Consider the following 20339-nt stretch of genomic DNA (forward strand, 5'->3'; position numbering starts at 1 on the left):
TCTTAGGGCTGGATTTTCAAAGCATTGTGTTTGGGCCACTGGAGTCTAAGTGGGACTCCAGAGACTGCAGTTCCACATGTCACTTTGAAAATGTGCCTCTTAGCAACTAACTCAGCTGTCACTGAGCACGGCCACTCTAGCAAGAAGTCCAGGAACAAGAACAGCCCAAAGGGAGAAGGGAATGCTTTTAAATCCTAATAAAAATATAAAAAGACAATCCTTCAATAATCCTTTTGTAAATCACTTAGAGAACTTTTCCTTATATGATTGTAGTGGCTTCTTGCATGTGTAGAATATATGCAAGAAAAATATTGAATCTTCCTTTTTCTCATGTTACCCCACCGTTCAGTAGTCCATATTTAATATTTATGAAACAAATTGAAGATAAAAATAGTCAGATGTACATTGAGAAGACAAGTTCAAAGATGGCTGAATCAAATCAGCATAATCACACAAGCATAAATTTGAGAATAAAAGGAACTAGACAACACTAGATTTGAAAACTGACTAATATTTTTCTTTATCTGTTCTTGTTATACTCAATTTAAGACATCCAACAGATTTTTAAAGCCTTTTGGAAGTTAACGAGAACTGAAACTTAAAAGGGCAGAGATGGTTACAATGGACAAATTTATTTGTAAAGGAATCAAAGTCCACTGAAGCTGTGGGACCTACAAAAACTGAATTTGGCACATAATTCTATGTTAACTTTATTCCTGTTAAGAATGTGCACGTCCACATACAGATTAAGGGTTCTGTACAAAAATCACATTTTTCATTAGTAGTTACAGCCTAAACATTCGAAGGGTCAATCATTCTGGATAAAACCAATATTTGACAGCTAGATATATTGAGAGAGAGCTTTGGAAAGCAACGAACTTTCATAGTTTGGAAATTAAGTCTCATTAAGATCAGGCACAGAAAAATGACACTTTCAAGACCATTAGACGTTCTGTAAGTATAAAAGACATAGGAAGATTAGCAGTACAGTACTTAAGAAGAGAGCAGAAGCTCTGCCTTAGGTATTCCTTTGTGTGGTGGTTTGATTTATAGGTGAATAGAGAAGCTATGCCATGAACCTAAAACAGATGTTATGGAAGTGAGGGTCTTTTTAAATACTAATTATGCAAGGATCTCATTGATTGTGCAATAACATCATCTGCCACACTTAAAGTGTGTGGGATGTCTCCTCTCATGGAGGAGAGATCCCTCTTTAGTATGGTTCCAGAATCTAGACCAACCAAGTAACAAACCAAATGTAATAAATGAGAGACTTTGAACACGTCTCACAATTCCCAAATCTCTTCTATAAAAGGAAGTGTTTAAGAAGAAAGACATCTAAAGGCCCACAAATTAAAATGCAAACTTCTGTAACACCATGCTTCTCAATCTGTTATTGTAGCAATCAAAGGATGGAAGTTGTTCTTTGGATTCAACCTTACTGTAGCTATAATCACTTTTTCATTTCTAACATGTGTAATACATCAACAGATATTGTAATGTAGCCACACACAAAGCACACTGTTGTTAGAATACTCTGAAGTTCTCTAATTACTTCAAAGTAGTGCAGAAGTAAATGTACAGCTAATGTCACTTCTATGACTAGTGTATTTCTTCAGTACACATTTCTCTATCCATAAGTCACCTTCATAAAAACACTATGGATAAGTCCAATCTTTTTTTTTTCTCTCCTTATTTTCAAATCTATTTACAACTATTTGCTAAATTCAATTATTAATCCCTTTCCTTTTTTAACGCATACAGAGCAATTAAAATTATGTAGAGTTTATAAAATAAAGTTAATAACCTTGAAGAAGCTAAGAAAAGTTACAAGTAAAATAGCACTAACATTAGTTAATTCCATTTGCAGGAAATGTTAGAGACTGGTAATACACATTTTCTACAAATGCTACAGGAATTCCTGAAACTACTCTCAGGCCTCCATTGTCTTCACAGTAATAATGCATTATTGATGTGCTTCCACTTTTATGACACAATCAAAATTTTCCCATAACTGCTCCTGACTGTAGCTTTGCAAGAAACACAGTTGATACTCTGGCTTCAAACAGCCATAAGTTGAAGGCATGTGTGCTTCTACAGACATAATTTGTGTTAGGAAACGCACCCTTGAGATGAGCTCCTCACAAAATGTAGTTGTGTGGGAAGGAAGGGCCATGCAATGTGAGCAAGAGGGCAGAGGGAGGTAGAGCAAGGGAAATGCACAGTTGCAGTCACCACTTCCCATGACTGGCAGCTCAGGCACAGCACAAGGAACAAAGGAATGCCAAGGCAAACATATATGACCTTGATAATATTATATATAATAACTTATGGAGGTTGCTTGATACAAAGCTCCAAAACAACAAGCGCTTGATTTTAACATCATTTACAAGGTGAGATGGGGATCTTCAAGTAAGTGGAAGAAAGTCTGAGTGACACACCAGCACATCTATTTGAACACAGTGACATCACATAAATGGGAACATTCTGCCAAACCATGTCCTGGCACAATTGTCTTAACTCATTTTTGAGTTTCTCTGCTGACACTTTTCACAAAAGCATAATTTAAAAGACACAAAGATTTTCAATGCTACCTGGTGCCAGTGAAATCAATTAAACTCTGGCCATTTACTTCATCTTCAGCTTTGCATAACTCTGATTCTGTATCTTCCATTAAATAAAACAAAACAGCAAGGTTTAGGTGTAATTATTCAATACTTTAACTTGTATTAGGTTTCTGTTACTTTCCTTCTCTGTAAGTAAAAAATTACCTTTAAAATATCAGTACAATGAGTTTCTGCTCAGAGAACCTGTAAGGATCACCTCAACATGCTTTTCACCATAAACACAAATAAGAAAGTTACTAGGTCTGACCTAGCTCTGGACTCCAAGAGATTGCACCTAGTATTAAACATTAGTACCTACCTAGAAGTGCCTGAAACAAGCTGCTCTTAAAGATGCCCATCACCTTTCTGATGGCTTTTTTCAGTTGTTGCTCTTCTGGCTTCCGTAGTTTTTTGCAATATTCTTCCAGCAGTACTAAAGCTCGGTCAGTATCTAGATAAAAAAAAAACCAACAAAACAAGCACAATGTCTTTATTGGCTCTGAAAAGTATCTAAGTGTTCAAATGTTAACTACACATTTTGAGAGGCACTGTTCACACATACAAGCAGCATTTACAGGAAGCATTTATAGAATTGTAACAGTACTATGGCTCGAAAAGATCTACAAGATCATTGAGTCCAACTGTTAAATCAGCACCACCATGTTCCCCAGCAAACCACATCCCCAAGTGCCACATCCACATGCCTTTGGAACACCTCCAGGGATGGTGATATTACTGCTTGCTATCACTAGCTGTATATCACAAACATATGCATATGGGAAAATGATCTTTGGAATAGCATCTATAGCAAGTGCTCAACTTCCATTTATCCAAAACCATCTGGAAACTATGGGGCCTGGACCAAATTACAACTTGCAGAAGCTACAAAATTATAGACAATAACCATTATGGAAACCCATGCAGGAAAACTGGCCTTAAAACATATTCAGAGAAGACACGAAAGTGTTAGCTTTGCATCTGCAGCACTCACTTCTCTGACTGACAAATGTGTATCTGAAAGGCAGGTGTCCAAGAGTGAGGCTGGTTTTTTCTATTCCCTCAATACATAAAATTGCTATCTACCTCTTTGGTAAATGAGGCTTTGATAGCAGACTTTCATCCATGTGCTGGCTCAAAGAGAGCAATCCAGCCTTTCTGTAAGAGCCCAGAGGAGCAGAGCTCTGTTTCTCCTGCTGCTATTATCTTCATGCAGTCACTTGCCAAGAGCATGAATAGCATGCAAAATTGCATGAAATCAAAACATCACCATCTTACAGAGAAGAAAAGAGAGGAACATGGAGAATCTGACCTCATCTGTCCTTCTCCCCATCCCAGTTAGATTCAGAAATGTACATGAACATATGTATGACACGGAGATATCCACACATGCTTTTGTAATTGTATTGCCATGTAATTTTCAGTAAGATTCCCAAGTACTTAAACTCCCCCTCTCCTCCCAATTAATAATTAAAAGCAAGTGCCTCAGTCTAAACTTCTCCCATTAGAGTTCAATGCAAGTTTCATTACTAGGAGAGGGTCAGATTCCTCTGGTTAGAATAAATGCAAAGTAATGTAAAATGTTTGGAAAGGCAATAAAGATCACTTTTAAAATTCTTTTTTACTAAATAACTAAAATAATGCTCCTTTTTCACTGTATAAAGATTGACTGTCTTTGTTCAGGGTCTTGATGACTTCCTGCATTATAGGCCTTGAGAAGTGACAACCAGATGAGTTCACACTGTGGCAGAGACATGACTTGGATTCTGTAACCTGATCACATTCTCAAATTTAAAAAGGGGAAAATTTTAATAAATCATTAAAGTTTAAAAAGAGGCAACGTTTTTTCTTTCTCCTCACAGAAATTCTACCTGGTCACAAGCATTTTATCAGAGAAATTAAAAACATAATGAATAAAAAGGAATATTATTTAAACATTTTTATATGTGCACAGACATCTATATAGATATATAGAATCATTAAGGTTGGAAAAGACCTCCAAGATCATCGAGTCCAACCTATGTACATATCATAGAGACAGGAAGATTAAGGAACATTTTATAGCAGTCTAGCCATTATAATGGAGGAGCTCACAATTCTCTGCTTTGATCCCCGCTTGAGGGGGTCTCCAAGAGGAACTCCTTTCTAGGATAGCTGTCCTTGGGGCAGGCAATTAGGCAATTGCACTTAGGACCACTTATAACCCACGCAGAGAGAGAGAGAGAGAGATCAGTTCTTTTAAGGCCACATCACAATACCTCAGCTGGGCTTACATCAAGTCATCCAAACCAAAAGCACAGCCTTGAAACAAAGCCCTGGATGCAAGTGGGATATGGTTGGGTACAGAGAACTACTTCTGCACGTAAGCTCAGCTTCTTTTGCTTTTAAAACCCCAATTACATCATATCTTTTACTGACCTCATGACCACGCCTGACCGACCTGAGACATTTGTACATTCATTGATACAATGAACCTTCTGGCCACCCTCAATAAAATAATTAGTCCATAACTAAAAGCATGGGTTGGAATCAGTAATTCACCTTCTCCCAAGTACAGATATGCATATGTAATGAATCCGTGGTTACTCATAGTAAAGTGAAGCCACAGAGTGGTGGAAAACCACTGCAAAGTATCCAGTACATTTTAAGAGTAGACTGAGAAACCAGGAAAATGGGACGTGAATGCCTCTTCCGCACCAGGGATACCACTCTCTTTCTTAGTGATTTGGTGAAGCATGCTGACATCCCCATCTTTAATCATTCTCCCCTTTTAATCATCCCTTTGCTGAAGTGTACAGTTCATATTTTAAAAAGTACAATGCTACAAAAAGCAGCATCCTTTGGGGATGTGAGCAGTTTTCATTTTCACTTGAAATACTATTTTTCAATTCATGAAGATGCAAAGACTACTTTCACTGCAACTTCTTGTTGTTACTACTTCTTGTTGACCCCAGAAGAGTCCTAAACTCTACTAACTGAACAACTAGCAACAGAGTACAGCTCTAGTGCTAAATCTAAATCCCAGATCAAGTAATGATCTTCCTGCCTAATTTTCCTCTCTAGCTTTAATAGGATACATTAATTTTTACTCCATTCCTAAGCTCCAGCATGGAGTTGCATCCTTTCCTGCACAATCTCACTTGGCAGCAGTGTATCTAGCTTTCCAAATAACCTGCAACGTGATGGGTGATTCAATGAGGATACCCAGGCACATCCTGACCAAGAGTTATTTCAGCAGGTCAGGGAGGGGGGCTGTGCAAACACCACTGCTGGAGTACTCCTGAAAAGCCGAGAGAATTATGGAGACTACTTGAATCTCCAGTCAATTTCTCACCAGATTAGGCTTATCAAAAAAGAACTTCCCCCCCTCTTTATGAACTCTCCTGTTTATAAATTACTCAGAACAAAACTTTCATATATATTTGACAGTATTTAGCATGCTGGGGCCCAATTCCTTTCAACACCAGCACAGCACATTCCTACCTCTGCACAACACAAAGCAATAGGAAATAATGTAATAAAATGGCTCAGCTGAAAAATGCTGAGTACTCTCCCCATAATAATAACCATTGTCAACACCCAGTCATACCCAACACAGAGGAGGACATCCAGTATTTTTTTTCTTTTGCAGCTACAAAGCCTAAGTACCATCTGGTTGCAAGAATGGACTGCAGCACAATACTCAAATAAGAACCATATTCCCTGCCACCCAATTAAGTGGAAGTTTCTGAATCTGAATTCCCACACATTCTTTTCATCAAGAAGAATGAGAGATTGGTGGCTTTCGCGAGGGGCTGGATCACTGTATCCATTACAGTATACAATAAGCCACAGTTAACTTATAGCAGCCAAAGTAAGTCCTGTACCTCACGGAGTATATCAGAAATGCAACCAAAAAAATCTATGGGATCACTATTCTCCAGTACTGATACCAAAATCAAATTCAAGCAAGACAACAAATCCACTGAACACACAATTTAATATCCCAAGAGGTGGGCCTCTCTGTGGATCCTGAGTAGGTCCTTTGTCCGTGAACAAAAGACCACTGAAAAGTCAGCATCATCTGTGCCCCATGAGGCCTGCTGGATGTAGATCTAATTTTTTTTTTCACTGCTTCTTTGTATTTTATGACACTATTTTTGAATTGATCCTATTGGCTTTGAAAGGAGACTTAGATAAGAACCATTCAGAAGATAGAGTCCTACAAAAACACGCTTATATTCTTACAGTCAGTGAATGCATTATTGTTTTGTTTAAATAAATCATACTCAAAACATCTTAATACAATTGTAAGAAAAAAAATCTTAAGGAATAAAACAGCTTTTACAATTCTACAGGATCTTTTCCAAGTAGTTATCAGTTAACCCAAACTAACTCACAATTCTATAAATTTTATTGCTTTATCACTCCACAATTTTTAAGCAGTTCAGGAATGTTTGTGGTTTATGTTACTGATCAGGGAATGGGTAATTGCTACAATACAGCAAATCAGAGATACATAATATTAACACAAAACTATAAGTAACTTTGTTTACTGGACTCTCTCAGAAAACTTTTCTTCCTCTCTCATTCTAAAGTTTTTATCACACAAGGAATTACTCACTTTTTCTTCTACAGAATGAGTTTCTACTTAATGTATTCATCTATGTAAGAATCAAAGAAGATGCAAATCCTTTTCTCAGGGTTATTATACTAGATGGGATCATTACAGAATACACCACATTTAAAGTACCACCACTGTATAGATTTTTCTGTAAAGTTGATTTTTAAAGTTCAATAAGTAGACATTTATGCTATAGAGTAAAATAATCTGTTGAGGCAATGCTCATACATCTGATGAAACAAATACAAAAACTGTATAGAAAATTGTGCAGAAAACCCAAGTTATATTTTAGCAAAGCATAACTTCAGTATATCTTATAGACAAAAAATTTTCTGGGGATACTGTCAAAAAGAAATTAAGCTATACATCCAAGCACATACAGAGGAAGGTGCACTATATATCAGGAGAAATTATATTCTCACCAATAAATTCCTTTCCTAAAGCATTGCTCTTAAAATGTAAGCTACACATATGAAAGACTAAATTTGATAATTATACATACTTAAATTAATACTGCAATAATTTTATCATCTACTTTGCTAAAATGATGTCAAAATCAATTCCATCTATTTCTCAGGGTCCATATCTGAGACCTGGATTCCACTACTTGGAATACTAATCAGTACCTTGAAGCAGAATGATTCCCTTCCTCTGCTGATGTTTTCCATGCTCTCATGTTTTGCAAGCATGTTTTTAGAATCACTTTGAAACTCCATGCAAGCAAGGAGACACCATACTTACTACAGCATTTACAGTAGAGTCCTGGCAGAGCTCAAGCATCTGCAGCTCTGCTGGTGTGGACAGTTGAGTTGATTAAAAAGATTTTATGCCATCATATGGGACTGAGGATGACACAGCCCTGCCTGCACATAGCAGGTTACACACCACACCATAGGCCAGACCCCAGAAACAAGTTTCTTAAATATCTCCCAGGTGTTTATGCACACCATTTATCCTTCAGATGAACTAGTATACTACACCTGAAGATAATTTAGGTTTATCCATAAACTTCAATAACTAATTAGGAACAGGTTTGACTAACAAGATTAATTGAAACTATATGAGGAAGTAAAAGTGATTCAAAAACCAGTCTCCAGGCAGCTCCAGTTTTCAGTCCAGGGTTTGTTGAAGGATGATGGCTCAAACCAAAGGAGCAGATAATGGAAGCACTATATAGCTCAAGCAGATGCTGCTAAGGCCCTATATACAAATTTATGGCTATTTTCAAGCCATTAGAGCTCCTTCTGGCTACAGTAAAATCATATAGGCTGAACTCTACTGGCCAGGACCAGTTACTGATTTTGCACTCAAATTGTTGTGCTTTGAACACCTCCAGTCTGCTGAGAGCTGCTGCTGCTTTCCTTGGGAGTAGGATCCTGCCATTCATCTCCTGCTATGAAGCAAGGTAGCTTGGAAAATGGAGAGAAAGAAATGAAAATACAATTCCAAACTCAGCAAGTTCTGCCTTGCATGTGGAAGAAATCAGACTCAGCTAGTTAATAGTACCCTGCACCAGCACAAGGGAGTATCAGGAAGCCACTGCCTCTCAGGGAACCAAGTCTACCACAGCCTCTTGCTAAGTTTAGAAATGCATTTACATTTTTTTCCTCACACTGGCATCAGAGATTGTGAATGAAAATCTTTTTGGGGTGCAACAGGGTGGAAAAATGTCAACTTCAGTGAAAAATAAGGTTTCATTGTTGAGAGACACTTAACTTTAGTTGAGATCTAACCCTAACTGAATTGATAAGATGAAGGGGTGTTTTTATTTCAATTTCAATTTTTTTCCTTTTTTTAATCTTTTTTTTTTCCTAAAAGGGATTTCAATTATCTTCTGACTTGCCAAGTCTGTTCCAGAGGTGAATTTTAAAAGAAGAAAATGCCAACACATTTCAGGAGACACTTTACAGGTCTTTGAGAACCAGAATTGGGAAAATGTAGGGCATTGGAGCAGGAAAAGGCATGAAGAATGGTGGAGAAAAAACACAGGAGCCAAAATAGAAGTGAGAAATTGAACCAGAGCACCCCAAAAGGGAGCAAGGAAGTGATCTTTGATAACTTTAGAAGAAAAAGGATCTCAAAAACTACTTTCATTTTGGATAGTTCACGCCCTCATTTAGATGACCAAAAGAGACAGAGGAGCAAACACTGTTCCCTGCCTCCATTATTTAAAGATGTCTTGATTTGATTCTCTGGTCTGGAATTCTCAAAATATTAAAATGAGTTGTTACAGATCAGCAGGAGGGAATGCAGTAAGGACTTTCCAGGCAACCTGCCTTGGGACTGATCCAAGTCAAACCTATCAGTAACTCATTTATCTTCCCTGATCTGCACACAGAACAGCAAATACAAAGGAATACATTCTGCTAATACACAATACTTGGTACCCACAGAGGAAAAGAGCAGAAAGGCAGTTAAATTTTAGAAAGAATTTCAAGAAACAGTACAATAGATGGTTGAGAAAAACACAAGCTGTAAGCTCCCATGGTTCGAAGGACTTGAGAACTACTAGACAAATGATAATCATAAAATATTTACATATAAACATTATTATGAGACACAAATTAAGCAGACTGCACAGAGGAAAAGCAGACAGGGAATATGTGTAAAAACCAGAAAACTCCCAGCATCTTGGGCCCTTCATCTCTTTAAGAGGACTTTAAACAAGTATCCAGAAAATGCAGCATATGGGTTATACAACCTTGAGGAAGCATAAGGCATGACGTATGTGACAATCACCCAGTGTGGAGAGCACTGACAACAAACAAGCAAAAGGGTTAAAAATAACAGCTCCTCAGGATATGCATGGCACATAAACCCATGTTCTGTCCTGCTAGGGAAAACAAGGGGACAGAAAAAGGAGGGGGGTAATCATCGAAGGGAATACCAGGCAGGCTTGTTTCTAGGATTTCAGCTTTTAGCAACCAGGTTGGCACACAGAGGATGCCAACACATGGCCTGTGGAGATTAATCTTGGGCAAGTGGAGAGTCTTTCAAGGAATGATATTTCAAGTTGAGGTTGCATTCTGAATTGCCCTTGCTCTCCATTAATTGTAAAAAGTGTGACATCCCTGAACTAACCCTAGCCTTGGTGAATTCTCTGCACAACTGCTTTCCTGCAGAACACCAATTTAAGAACAGTTCCATTGTGAAGCAGTGTTATTCTAGACCATGATGCTGCCAGCAGACAAGAAATGGGCAAGACAGACTGTAAGAACTGCTATGCAAGTACCAATTTCTCAGAACGAGGCAGTATTACATGCCCTGGTATATGAAGGGGAAACCAGGTATCCAAATTCCAAGGAAATCTGAAGTAAGGAGGACAGGTGGGTTTGCACTGAACAGTGTTACCATGCAGTTGTGTTATTGCAGGTCTCTGTGCCCCACAGAGCTGCCACAGAGCCACAGAAGTTGCCCATCAGTCTCCTGTTCCAGAATATTGATTTGAGCAGATACAACACAGAGGCTAAATGTTCTGATTGCTTTGAAGGGCAGGAATTGTGTTATGATGTGTCAGCTGAACTCTGAGAACAGACAGACACAGAGAGCCTGGAGGAGCCCTAGGAGATCTTCAGTTTCCTCCCTGCTGTGCAGACGGGCCCAGGCTTACACCCAGATGGCATCTAATTGCACTGGTAACCTCCTACAACATCCATAAGATCCCTCACCATCTGACTTCAGTGCTTGAAGGTTCTAGTGGTTTTTTCCAAATACATAAAACCAATCTTTTTATGTTAAAGTCAGGACAACTACTTTTCATCCAGATGTCAAAGTGTAAGGTAAACCACCATTATTCCCTTTACAGCCTCTTCTACACTTGTCGATTGGTCGTGTCCCTTCCCTGCTCAGTGTCCTTTTTCACAGTTCCAGCCTCTGCAACTTTTGTATACTTTTGACTTTCTCAAAGCCTCTTACTCTCTTTTCTGGAATTAAATTTATCTTAACACACAACCTATAAGCTCAGGCTGGACACCCAGTAATGATACAGGAACACTGACTGGTGGATGGAGCTGGACAGAAAAACCGTCAGCTTTACGAAACACACACAACCAACCAGGGATGTGGTGGGTTCTTTATTTTGCCTATTTGTTAAGAATCGGACTTTTTGTCTAACTTACTATAAGGACAACTAAGAAAAATTTCATATATTTATGTTGATTAGTTCAATGTAAGCTTTTTGTCCATGTATCTTCAAACTTGATTTTACAACATATAACCACACATCTGTTCTGGTAAAATGCTGCCTTCACACATTTTTTTTGTTTAAAATGTAATTCTTTAAACTTGACTAACTGTACTAACACAAGGAATACGATAATTATATAAAGATCAGGAAGTGGCTCAGCATAAACTCACAAACTTTACTCCAGCATTTCTGTTTATCAGAAAGCATCCTGAGAACCAAGCTACATTCCTGCTTCAGAGCCCCCAGATGATTATCTGACCCCTGCAATCCCACTGATATGTCTTCTCTACTCATCCCTGCCTGTAAACTACAATTAAATATTGAAAAAATACTCAGTATTTCGTGTCTAACCTGTTAATCTTATGTATCACACTTTACATAAGGAAGAGCCCAGTGCTTATCAGGGGCTCACTCTGGGACCCGAATTCTTCCCACCACATCACTTCTCCTCAGGGGACCACAAAAGGACTTCAACAACTGCTGATATCAGCTGCTCATCACACCAGGGCCACTCCTTTTTTCCAACGAGTTCTCTTTTCCCAGATATGTTGAAGGCAATGTGGGACCTGTTCATTAACAATCCTTGCTCCAGTTTGGTGACCTGGCTACACAGGTGACCTGTTTGCATTTCAGACAACAGAATGAGCAGATTCTGGGGCCTTGAGACTCCTTCCAAAACCAGACACCCTGCAATTACAAGTAGCTTCACCTGACCTTCTTGTTTCTGCCTTTCAAGTGTCATAATGTTAAAATCTAGGTGTACAAATGTTAATGTTAAATCAACAATGCAAATATGAAGACAGAATGAAAAATGAAGCCACAAACCCTCAAAATGACATAGCACCAAATAAAAACCTCTTATTTATACAGCTGAATAAATGTAAATTGACATCTTAACAATGCAAAATTATCAGAGTGCCCTGCTTTGAAGAGCTTACAATCTAATTGAATGCAAGACACAGAACTAGTGGAACTTGATGTATAGTTGCAAGAGTAAAAACCAGGAGTTGTACACTTAGTACAGCAGCTATTTTTTTTCCTTTAGAAGAACATTCAGTATCAAAATTAACATAAATGTGAAAATTGGAGTGAGACACAAAACTAAGAAAAATATGCCTATTCAGGAATAAATAACTTCCAAACTCATACAAAAGAATCATTATATTACATGAAAGAAAACAATTCAGTAACACAAATGCTTTCCAGTAATGCAAAAAAAAAAAAAAAATTGAATGAGATCAAATTACCTTTATTGATTAGCAAAATAGGCATTATGGTCTTACATCTTCTCACATCCATGTTGGAATTTTTAATTTCAAAGCCTTTGTATTATACTAGAATCTCCGAGTCAATTAAAAAAACCGATGTGCACCTTCAGGCAACAACATAAAATAAATTTTACACTTTGGACATTAAACAACTGGGTCTGTAGATTTGCAAACCTTGGGTTGGGGTAGTTTGGTTGGGGTTTTTCTGGTTAAAGGCACAGCTTAGCAAGGCAGTGTTAATATAGTGCTCAACACCTAGATCTGAACCAGAAGAAGCCTGAATTATTCCACTACAGCATACTGTGAGATATGCCCATACGGTCAGGGGAGAGGAACATCTGAAATCAGAAAAGACTGGTTTCTGCTTGTGAAACTGTAAACTGTCCAGATTCCCTCTTTCCAGGGAATGCTACCTGATCAATTCCCTGATAAATACGTTTTGAAGGAAGTGTCAACTTCTTCAGCCCAAAAGTGAAGTCAGACTTAGGGACAATTGCACTGACTTGTTCTGGCAAAGTTCTGCCACCAAAATCTCTTCTAGACCACATCCAATAAAGAGCAAATATTTTCTTCACATATTTTGTATGTCGATTATTACTGCCATCACCAATTATATCAGGGCAGTCTTGCTGGCTCTTTCTGGGATGAATATGGCAGGAGAAAACATGACCTTTATTTCTATTTTTATAAAGCTGTTGTTCAGCACTGTTTTAATTCACAGTAAATACAGGAAGATACCACAGTGAAAGAGACCTTAAATACTTCCAAGAAGCAGGAACCTGGTATGACCTGACCAAAATAAGCATATCTGAGTAAGGCAGATTTTCTCATTTTCCTGAAGCAGGGACTGCAAAACCATCTTTTATCACTTTTGGCCACTAGTTACAAATTCGGCTTTTTCTCCATGGTTACCCTCTGACATCTAGCTTGGCCATCTGGAACAAATTCAGAAGGAAAGAAGAGAGGATGAGCAGGAAAAAGATTATGCTTATAATGCAAGACACCATTGCTTCTACTGAGTGCAATACGCACTTAACAGGAATGGAGGAGAGGATGCACAGCTGCCTCTTGTGCTTGTACCAACACTGTGGTTGCTTCCAAGTCCAGTGACTAATACTACAATAATTTATAACACTTTTCCCCTCCCCTAAAATAATGAATAGTGTTAATTTATAGCTCTCACAGAACACACAGTGTCAGCTCTCATAAATATCTCAGATAAGGAGATGTTATTCCACTAAAATTTATATGAGAGAATGAGACATCATCAAACTGAGGTAAGGGAGTTATAGTGTGGTTACCCTGTGTTTTGTACCCTGAGAAAATGACAATTGTCCAGAAGGTAGATCTTAGGTGTGTTAAAATGCACTTTAGAGGTGGATCTCTCTCTCTGCTGACCAAAGCAACACTCCAGGACAAAAAGCTGGGCACCCTACCTAGGTGAGGCATATAAAATAGGATGGATCTACATGAAACGTCTGAGAAGTACCAGAATAACAGCAGGGCTGAAAAAGAGCATAAATTTCACTACTGCCAGTCCAGAGTCCACTTAGCCTTGCAGTGTGCATGCATATAACAGAAGGCTTGTTCTCTATAATGCCTGCTCCTTTAGTCCTTTTGTAGGCAAAATACTTCACTGTTTCTCACAGCAGAAACAATGGCTGGAAAAAGCTCACTGCCATAAAAGCAGTGACATCTTTAAATCAAAGCTTTGTGGTGAAAACTGGCACAGTTTAGATAGTCATTTTCTGACACTTGTTTAACTCTTGGAAATCTAAAACTGTGCTTTCCAGAGTCTGTAAATTTAACTAAAATTCGCACTGATCCCATACTGAAAATAACTGTAAAAACTTAGAGGTAGTTGAAGAAAAGAAAACTTGGAGTGAAGGAATTAGCCTTTTAGCCTTATACTTACTTGAGAATTCCTATTCAGCAACTGAAAGGACAAAAATCTTCTAATACCAATTACCTGTTACAAGTACATGAGAAAGAAAATTTCCAATATATGTTGGATTTGCTGCTAAGATGTAAGAAGACTGAAACCACATTCGAGATTTTTGAGCACAAAAAGTTATGATCCTAAATTTAAATTTTGTTAGCTAAAAAGAAGCTTCCACCTTGAAAGAGAATTAGGGCATGAATGGGAGCTAGCTTTGTCTGGTCCTTTATGAACTTTTCTTTAAAAGTTCCTGCTGAGTTGTTTTTAGACCCCTTCCTTTCAACAGACCAGCCACAAAGTCAGCATTACCAGTACAAAATCCAGCATTTCACAGAGCACATCTGTCAGATTCTTCTAAATGGCCCAGAAGTTGTCCACATGGATTCAGTCTGACACATTTTAATTCTTGACGTTGATGTGCTTAATAAAACATGTCCTGGAAGGCATTTTTCATATAAAAGGAATGATGCAAAAAGTTATTCCATGACAGAATCAGCACATCTTTATAAACGGGCAACAAGGTGGGGCAAGTCAAGATGATTTTAACAGCAGCCCACAGGTTTCATCTGACTAAAGGGACAATCCCTCTCCCTTTGAAAGATGCAAAGTGGCATGAGGGCAGCACAAACCCCAGCACTCATATCTCTGACTGCCCAGACACAGCTAGATGTGCAAGGAGGATGACAGGGTTCGTCTAGAAGCACATGTGTAGCCAGGCACCCAGATGTGGGGGTTCCTGCCATCTCTGTGTGAATCACAAGCAGGGCTCCAAAACTGGAGTCTGTTCTTCATCACAGAGGAGCAAGGATTTAATTAGTTCTTTCCATCACTGTGAAAGACATAAATGAATTACAGTAACATTTTTGCTATTAACTATTCTGTTGATGAATCCAAAATATGTGCAATTACAGATCTAAATATAGTCCCTTACAGTTAACAGAAATCAAGCTAAGTAACTCAGGGAGGGAGGGAGGAAGGGAGGGAGGGAGGGAGAGCAAACATCTAAACCCATGCAAAACCCTAACTCCACTTCTTCTGTATGGTAGTACAATTTTACTTTGAAGCAAAGCCTTCCTCAAGAAATTCCCTAATATTTCCATTCATAGTTCTACTCAGAAACATCCTAGTTTGCAAAAGGTAAAAATTAAGCAAAAATAATGAATTTATTTACTTCTCAAAATTGTTCATCTCATTCCATCTCTAAATGGCACTGTCTAACAAATCATTCTGTAACTACAGTCAGATGCCTGTCTTGTCTGATTTAAAACTTTAAGTGTATTTCAAAATTAGAGATGAGCAAAAGCCAAATAGAAGAGCCCTGTGTTTAATTGTGCAGCAATAGTGCACCAATCCATACAATATCTCCAATATCTCACCCCATACCTATAGGGAGCACATCCAACACCACAGGATACTCCCTAGTCCCTTTCCAGCCTTGCTTTTTGCTGGTACTGCCAGCAAGCATGTCAACTCTGTGAATGTTCCGGGGAAGGTAAAGCCTCATTGCCCTCCACACAGAAATGAGAAAAAAAAATACTTTCACTCTAGCACATCAGGTACTGACACATGACCAGAACCAAGCCTTTTTTTTTTCCACATTCATAAGAAATTAAAGCTTCCTGTAAGTTATATGATTTTTATTATTAAGCAAACTATTTTTTTCCTAACTATACAGGCCTGGACTTTTAAAAGCAAGATGGCAGGCATCACAGCAAGCAGCAAGGTGAAGTGTAAATTACGTGAAAAGCTATGTGAAATGTGAAGACTGGTACTAGATGTGAGAGCTATTTCAAAGGTAAGTTCCCAAAATGCTTCAATTGTTCTTTAGAAAGACCCATAACCGGCCAGTGCCAAAGAAAACAGTGCTTGGCAACAACTTCCAGTGATAAATATCACTATGTTTCAAAGCTTGTTTCACAGGTTTCTCTGTCTCCATACTGATTTTAGGAGAATATTTTAATCAAATCCAAAATAGCAAAGCAGAAAGAAGTGCTGACAAGGAGAGGGATAATCCTGTCCTCAATGCTGATACTGAAATACTTCTGCACAGCCTACAAGAGAGTATCCCACGGAGATTTCTACAGATGCCCTTGATGGGCAGGATGGTAGACGTGAACTCCCAAATTTTCCCCAAAAAAGGAAAATACGTCATCATCAGAAATACTAACTAGTTAGCCACAAACTGCTGTCAAAATCATCAGGCAAATAAATGGGGAAAAAAACCCCAAAAACCAAACATGGAAGAAACCCCTCAATCTCCCTAATATTCATAGAACTAACAGGCATTACTTGAAAAAATAGCAATCTTTTTAAAAACAGCAAAATGCTTTGAGTTGCCAGCATGCTTTTAATTACATTTAGAAAGTTAAAGTCTATTGCATGAACTAGACAAATTAAGTCGCTCAAAATCAAAATGAAGTTGCTGATTCGCCAACATTTTTAATCCTGCAATTTACATGCTTAAATACATTCTTAACAATACTCTTTTAATAATCAAAAACATTCACACTGGCAACTTCAGTACACTGATTGATGTGACAATTTAAAGTACTTCAAGGGGAACATTTGGGTCTCTTGACTTTATATTTTAATGTTGCCAAAACACACATCCTTGTAACACCAAAGAAGAAAGTCAAGCCTTGGTGTACACTAAGACTGAGCCCAACTGCCTGGAAACAAACAGGAAATTCAGAGATTTTTAAGGCCAGAAGGGACTGCTGTGATTGCCAATCTTATTTCTGCACAAAGGAGCCTGTAAGATTTCACCCCTAAAGTCCTGCAGCGAGTATTCGGAAACTGAATTACAGCTGAACATCTGGCACAGAAACATCCTTAGTGTAAATCATCTAAATCAGGATTAAAACTTAAATAATCAAAAGCCTCAGTTTTCCTTCTGTAAACAGGTACAATACAGAAGCCTCCCCAGTACATCAGGGTGACACTTTTACAGCACAGAAGGATGAATTATTAAGAACGGAACTCCTCCACACACGTTTCCACCTTTACTACACATAATGCCAAGTGATTCCATGAATGACAAGGCCATTCATTAAAACATTTCAGGTTTGAGATTTCATTTCTACACTGTCATTTTTGAAAACACAATCACAAAATCCCATTTATTGTTTTTTTCATTAAAAAATTCTAACAATCTGTGTGTTGTATCAGTATTTATATAGTAAGTGTTAACTCATAACTAATGAAGGATTATTCCTATACGGAAGAGAATCCAAAGTCACATTGATTACATCCTCATTTCTGTTTGTAACATTCACTTTTTGCCCTTTCCTCCACATTTTGTGGAGATCAGGGATATATTAGACCCAGGCACATCTGGACAGATGAGCTGAATAAAAAAGGTTCCCATGACCCTTATACTCTATTAGCATATTCAGAAACTTTAAATCCGTGTCCAATTTGCAAGAAACCAGAAATAATCTAAAGTCTGTGAGTGTTTTCAGTGTAAGAATTTTCCTTCATATACTTCCCAATTGTTGTTTGCACACTGGAAGCTACATTTTCCAAAGCTGCAAACACAAACTGGACGTGAGAAGAGGCCAAATGTGCGACTGTCTTTTCTTAAATGCTGCCCTACTACAGCCTTAAGTCAGTAGTTTTATATTGTACTAAAGCATAGAAATTCAAGCTGAATAAAATCACATTAAAAAAAAAAAAAAACATGTTCAAATCACCTTCAAAACACAACTCTCATAACTTGGTTTTAAAATCAGCCTCGAAACTTTGTTATTTATTTATGCTGCTACTGATAGCTGATGTTTATCCGCCAAACGTGTCACAAATAGATAACAGATTAAACTGGGGTTTTCAAATTTATTAGTATTTGTAAGAGAGGCTTCTCAGAAAATTAAACATCAAGCTTTTCTCTTGGTGCCTGTTCAAAATCTCAGACAGCTGATCTTTATAAAAAAACCATTTGAGGCCAAATTTTATGTAAATCTTAAAGCACAGCATAAAGTTACTTTTAAAAATCACTTTTTTAAGTGCACAGATTTTTCTCCCATTTTCAATGCAAAAGAAAAACGATTTCCATTCCCCATAAAAGCATTTTTAATTTGAAATGGTTAAGTACTAGAAGTCAGCAATCTAACACAATGAAGACACAATATGAGATATGAAGCTTCATAGCCCACCTTTCTTCTTGACTGGCATTCTTCTTCCTACTTCTGAATCTGGTTGCAAGCACTTATTTACAGGTACTAACGAAGTACTACTGGAACACTCTGCAAGGTCAGGAACTGACTATCTATTGCAGAACACTTTTACAGTTCAGTAAGGAAATGCAGCTTCAGTCTTCATTTCTATGAATAGTTGCTGTTCCCCTGGATTGGACTTGCGACGCTCTCCACAAATAAGAAAAAAAAAAAAGGGGGGTGAAAAAGAAGCTTTTTGATTCTTTTTAAAGAGATGCTTTCAATTTCTTTAAAATATATTTGACTCTATAAAAATACAAGAGCAAATGTTCCTTGGCAATATAAAACCTTATTATAACTCCTCTTCTGGCAGCAAAGTTTGAAAATTAAAAGATTTTATGCAATACAATTAAGGCACAGTCCATCTCTAGGCAGCTGTCTCAATACTCCACCTGTACATGCTCAAAAACATATTATTTGCAGGACAAAAACGCCCAAGTAATCCAAATAAGGAGGAAGACAAAAACAATCCAAAGTGCCTCTTTAAGCTCTTTCACTTCTTCAATTAATTTTGCTAGCTATGTATTAGGAGACTACACAGCAGACTGAAAAGATCCCTTTTTCCTCACCAGATAAGAGCCTTCAAATATCACCCTCTTACCCAACAGAAGTCACTGGGCAGACACTTTCATTTTTATTATCTGCCAGCCACCCAGCCTTACGGTCTTTAATGTCCCTCTGATCCTCCCATGTATTAAAAGAGAGGATTGAAACGAGGAAAGCAATCCCTTGACCTGGAATTATTAAAGTGACAGTGCTGCCCACTGGGCACTTGGGCAAAGCAGATTGCTTTGTACTGGAGTCATTTACTTCATGCCATTCCTTCCCTTGCACAGCAGCGGCCACCTCGTGAAAGAGGAATAAGGAGAGTTAGGAGAAGAGCTTCACAAAAGGTTCATTTTCAGAGATAATGAAGTATTAATGAAATAAAAAGCAAGCCATGTGATCAGTCCGGAGTTTCCCACTCAGAAGCGCGGCTGGTTGGCTTCAGTATCAGCCTCTCTCTCTCTCCCCCTTTTTCTGGAAAAACAAAAAGAGAAACAGAAACGGGATAGATTTTCCTCATCTACTTGGTTAAGGAGAAGTCTGAGAAAGGCGGACAAGCTCTGAGCGCTTCCGTTCCCCGCGAGGACGAGGAGCTGCGGTGCACAGGACAGGGCTTTGCCGCGCATCCCTCTTCTCGGGGACACGGGACCTGGGTGTGTGAAGGGGCGGCTCTGCTCCGCTCTCTGATGCTCGCAGCTGGGATCTGTCCGTCCCCGCATCCCTCAGAGGATGGCCCCCTTCATCCCCTCCCCACTCCACCCTCCCCCAGCTCTCTGGAACCCAAAGGGGTCCGCCTGCTGCTTTCCGAGGCGAAACGAGGCACACAGGCTGTGTGAAACAAGCACACAGGGCTGGCTGGGGGGCTGGGATGGGTGCAGATGAACTGGCGGAGCCAGGCTGGGTTTACGGACGAAGACAATTCCCCCCAGGGCTGCCGAGGAACAAGCGACAGGCAGGAGCGCAGGGGATGAGGGAGGGGTTGG

At 38.6% G+C, this 20339-nt stretch overlaps 1 protein-coding gene across 11 annotated transcripts in view; it reads right to left on the reverse strand.

Moving 5' to 3' along the window:
- Positions 1-20339, reverse strand: part of DLG2 (discs large MAGUK scaffold protein 2) — a 984854-nt gene that overhangs the window by 964234 nt on the left and 281 nt on the right. For 10 of the 11 annotated variants that reach the window (XM_036384333.2, XM_036384316.2, XM_036384324.2 and 7 more), the window contains exons 2-3: positions 18751-19830; positions 2926-3057 (exon numbers count right to left, since the gene is read on the reverse strand). In XM_036384333.2, coding sequence (XP_036240226.1) covers positions 2926-3057; positions 18751-18769 — 151 coding nt within the window. In that variant the 5' untranslated portion in view covers positions 18770-19830. The remainder of the gene's footprint in view (positions 1-2925; positions 3058-18750; positions 19831-20339) is intronic. The other variant, XM_036384308.2, reaches the window with a different exon arrangement.

Source organism: Molothrus ater, chromosome 2, assembly GCF_012460135.2.
Source record: "Molothrus ater isolate BHLD 08-10-18 breed brown headed cowbird chromosome 2, BPBGC_Mater_1.1, whole genome shotgun sequence".
Lineage (NCBI taxonomy): Eukaryota > Metazoa > Chordata > Aves > Passeriformes > Icteridae > Molothrus > Molothrus ater.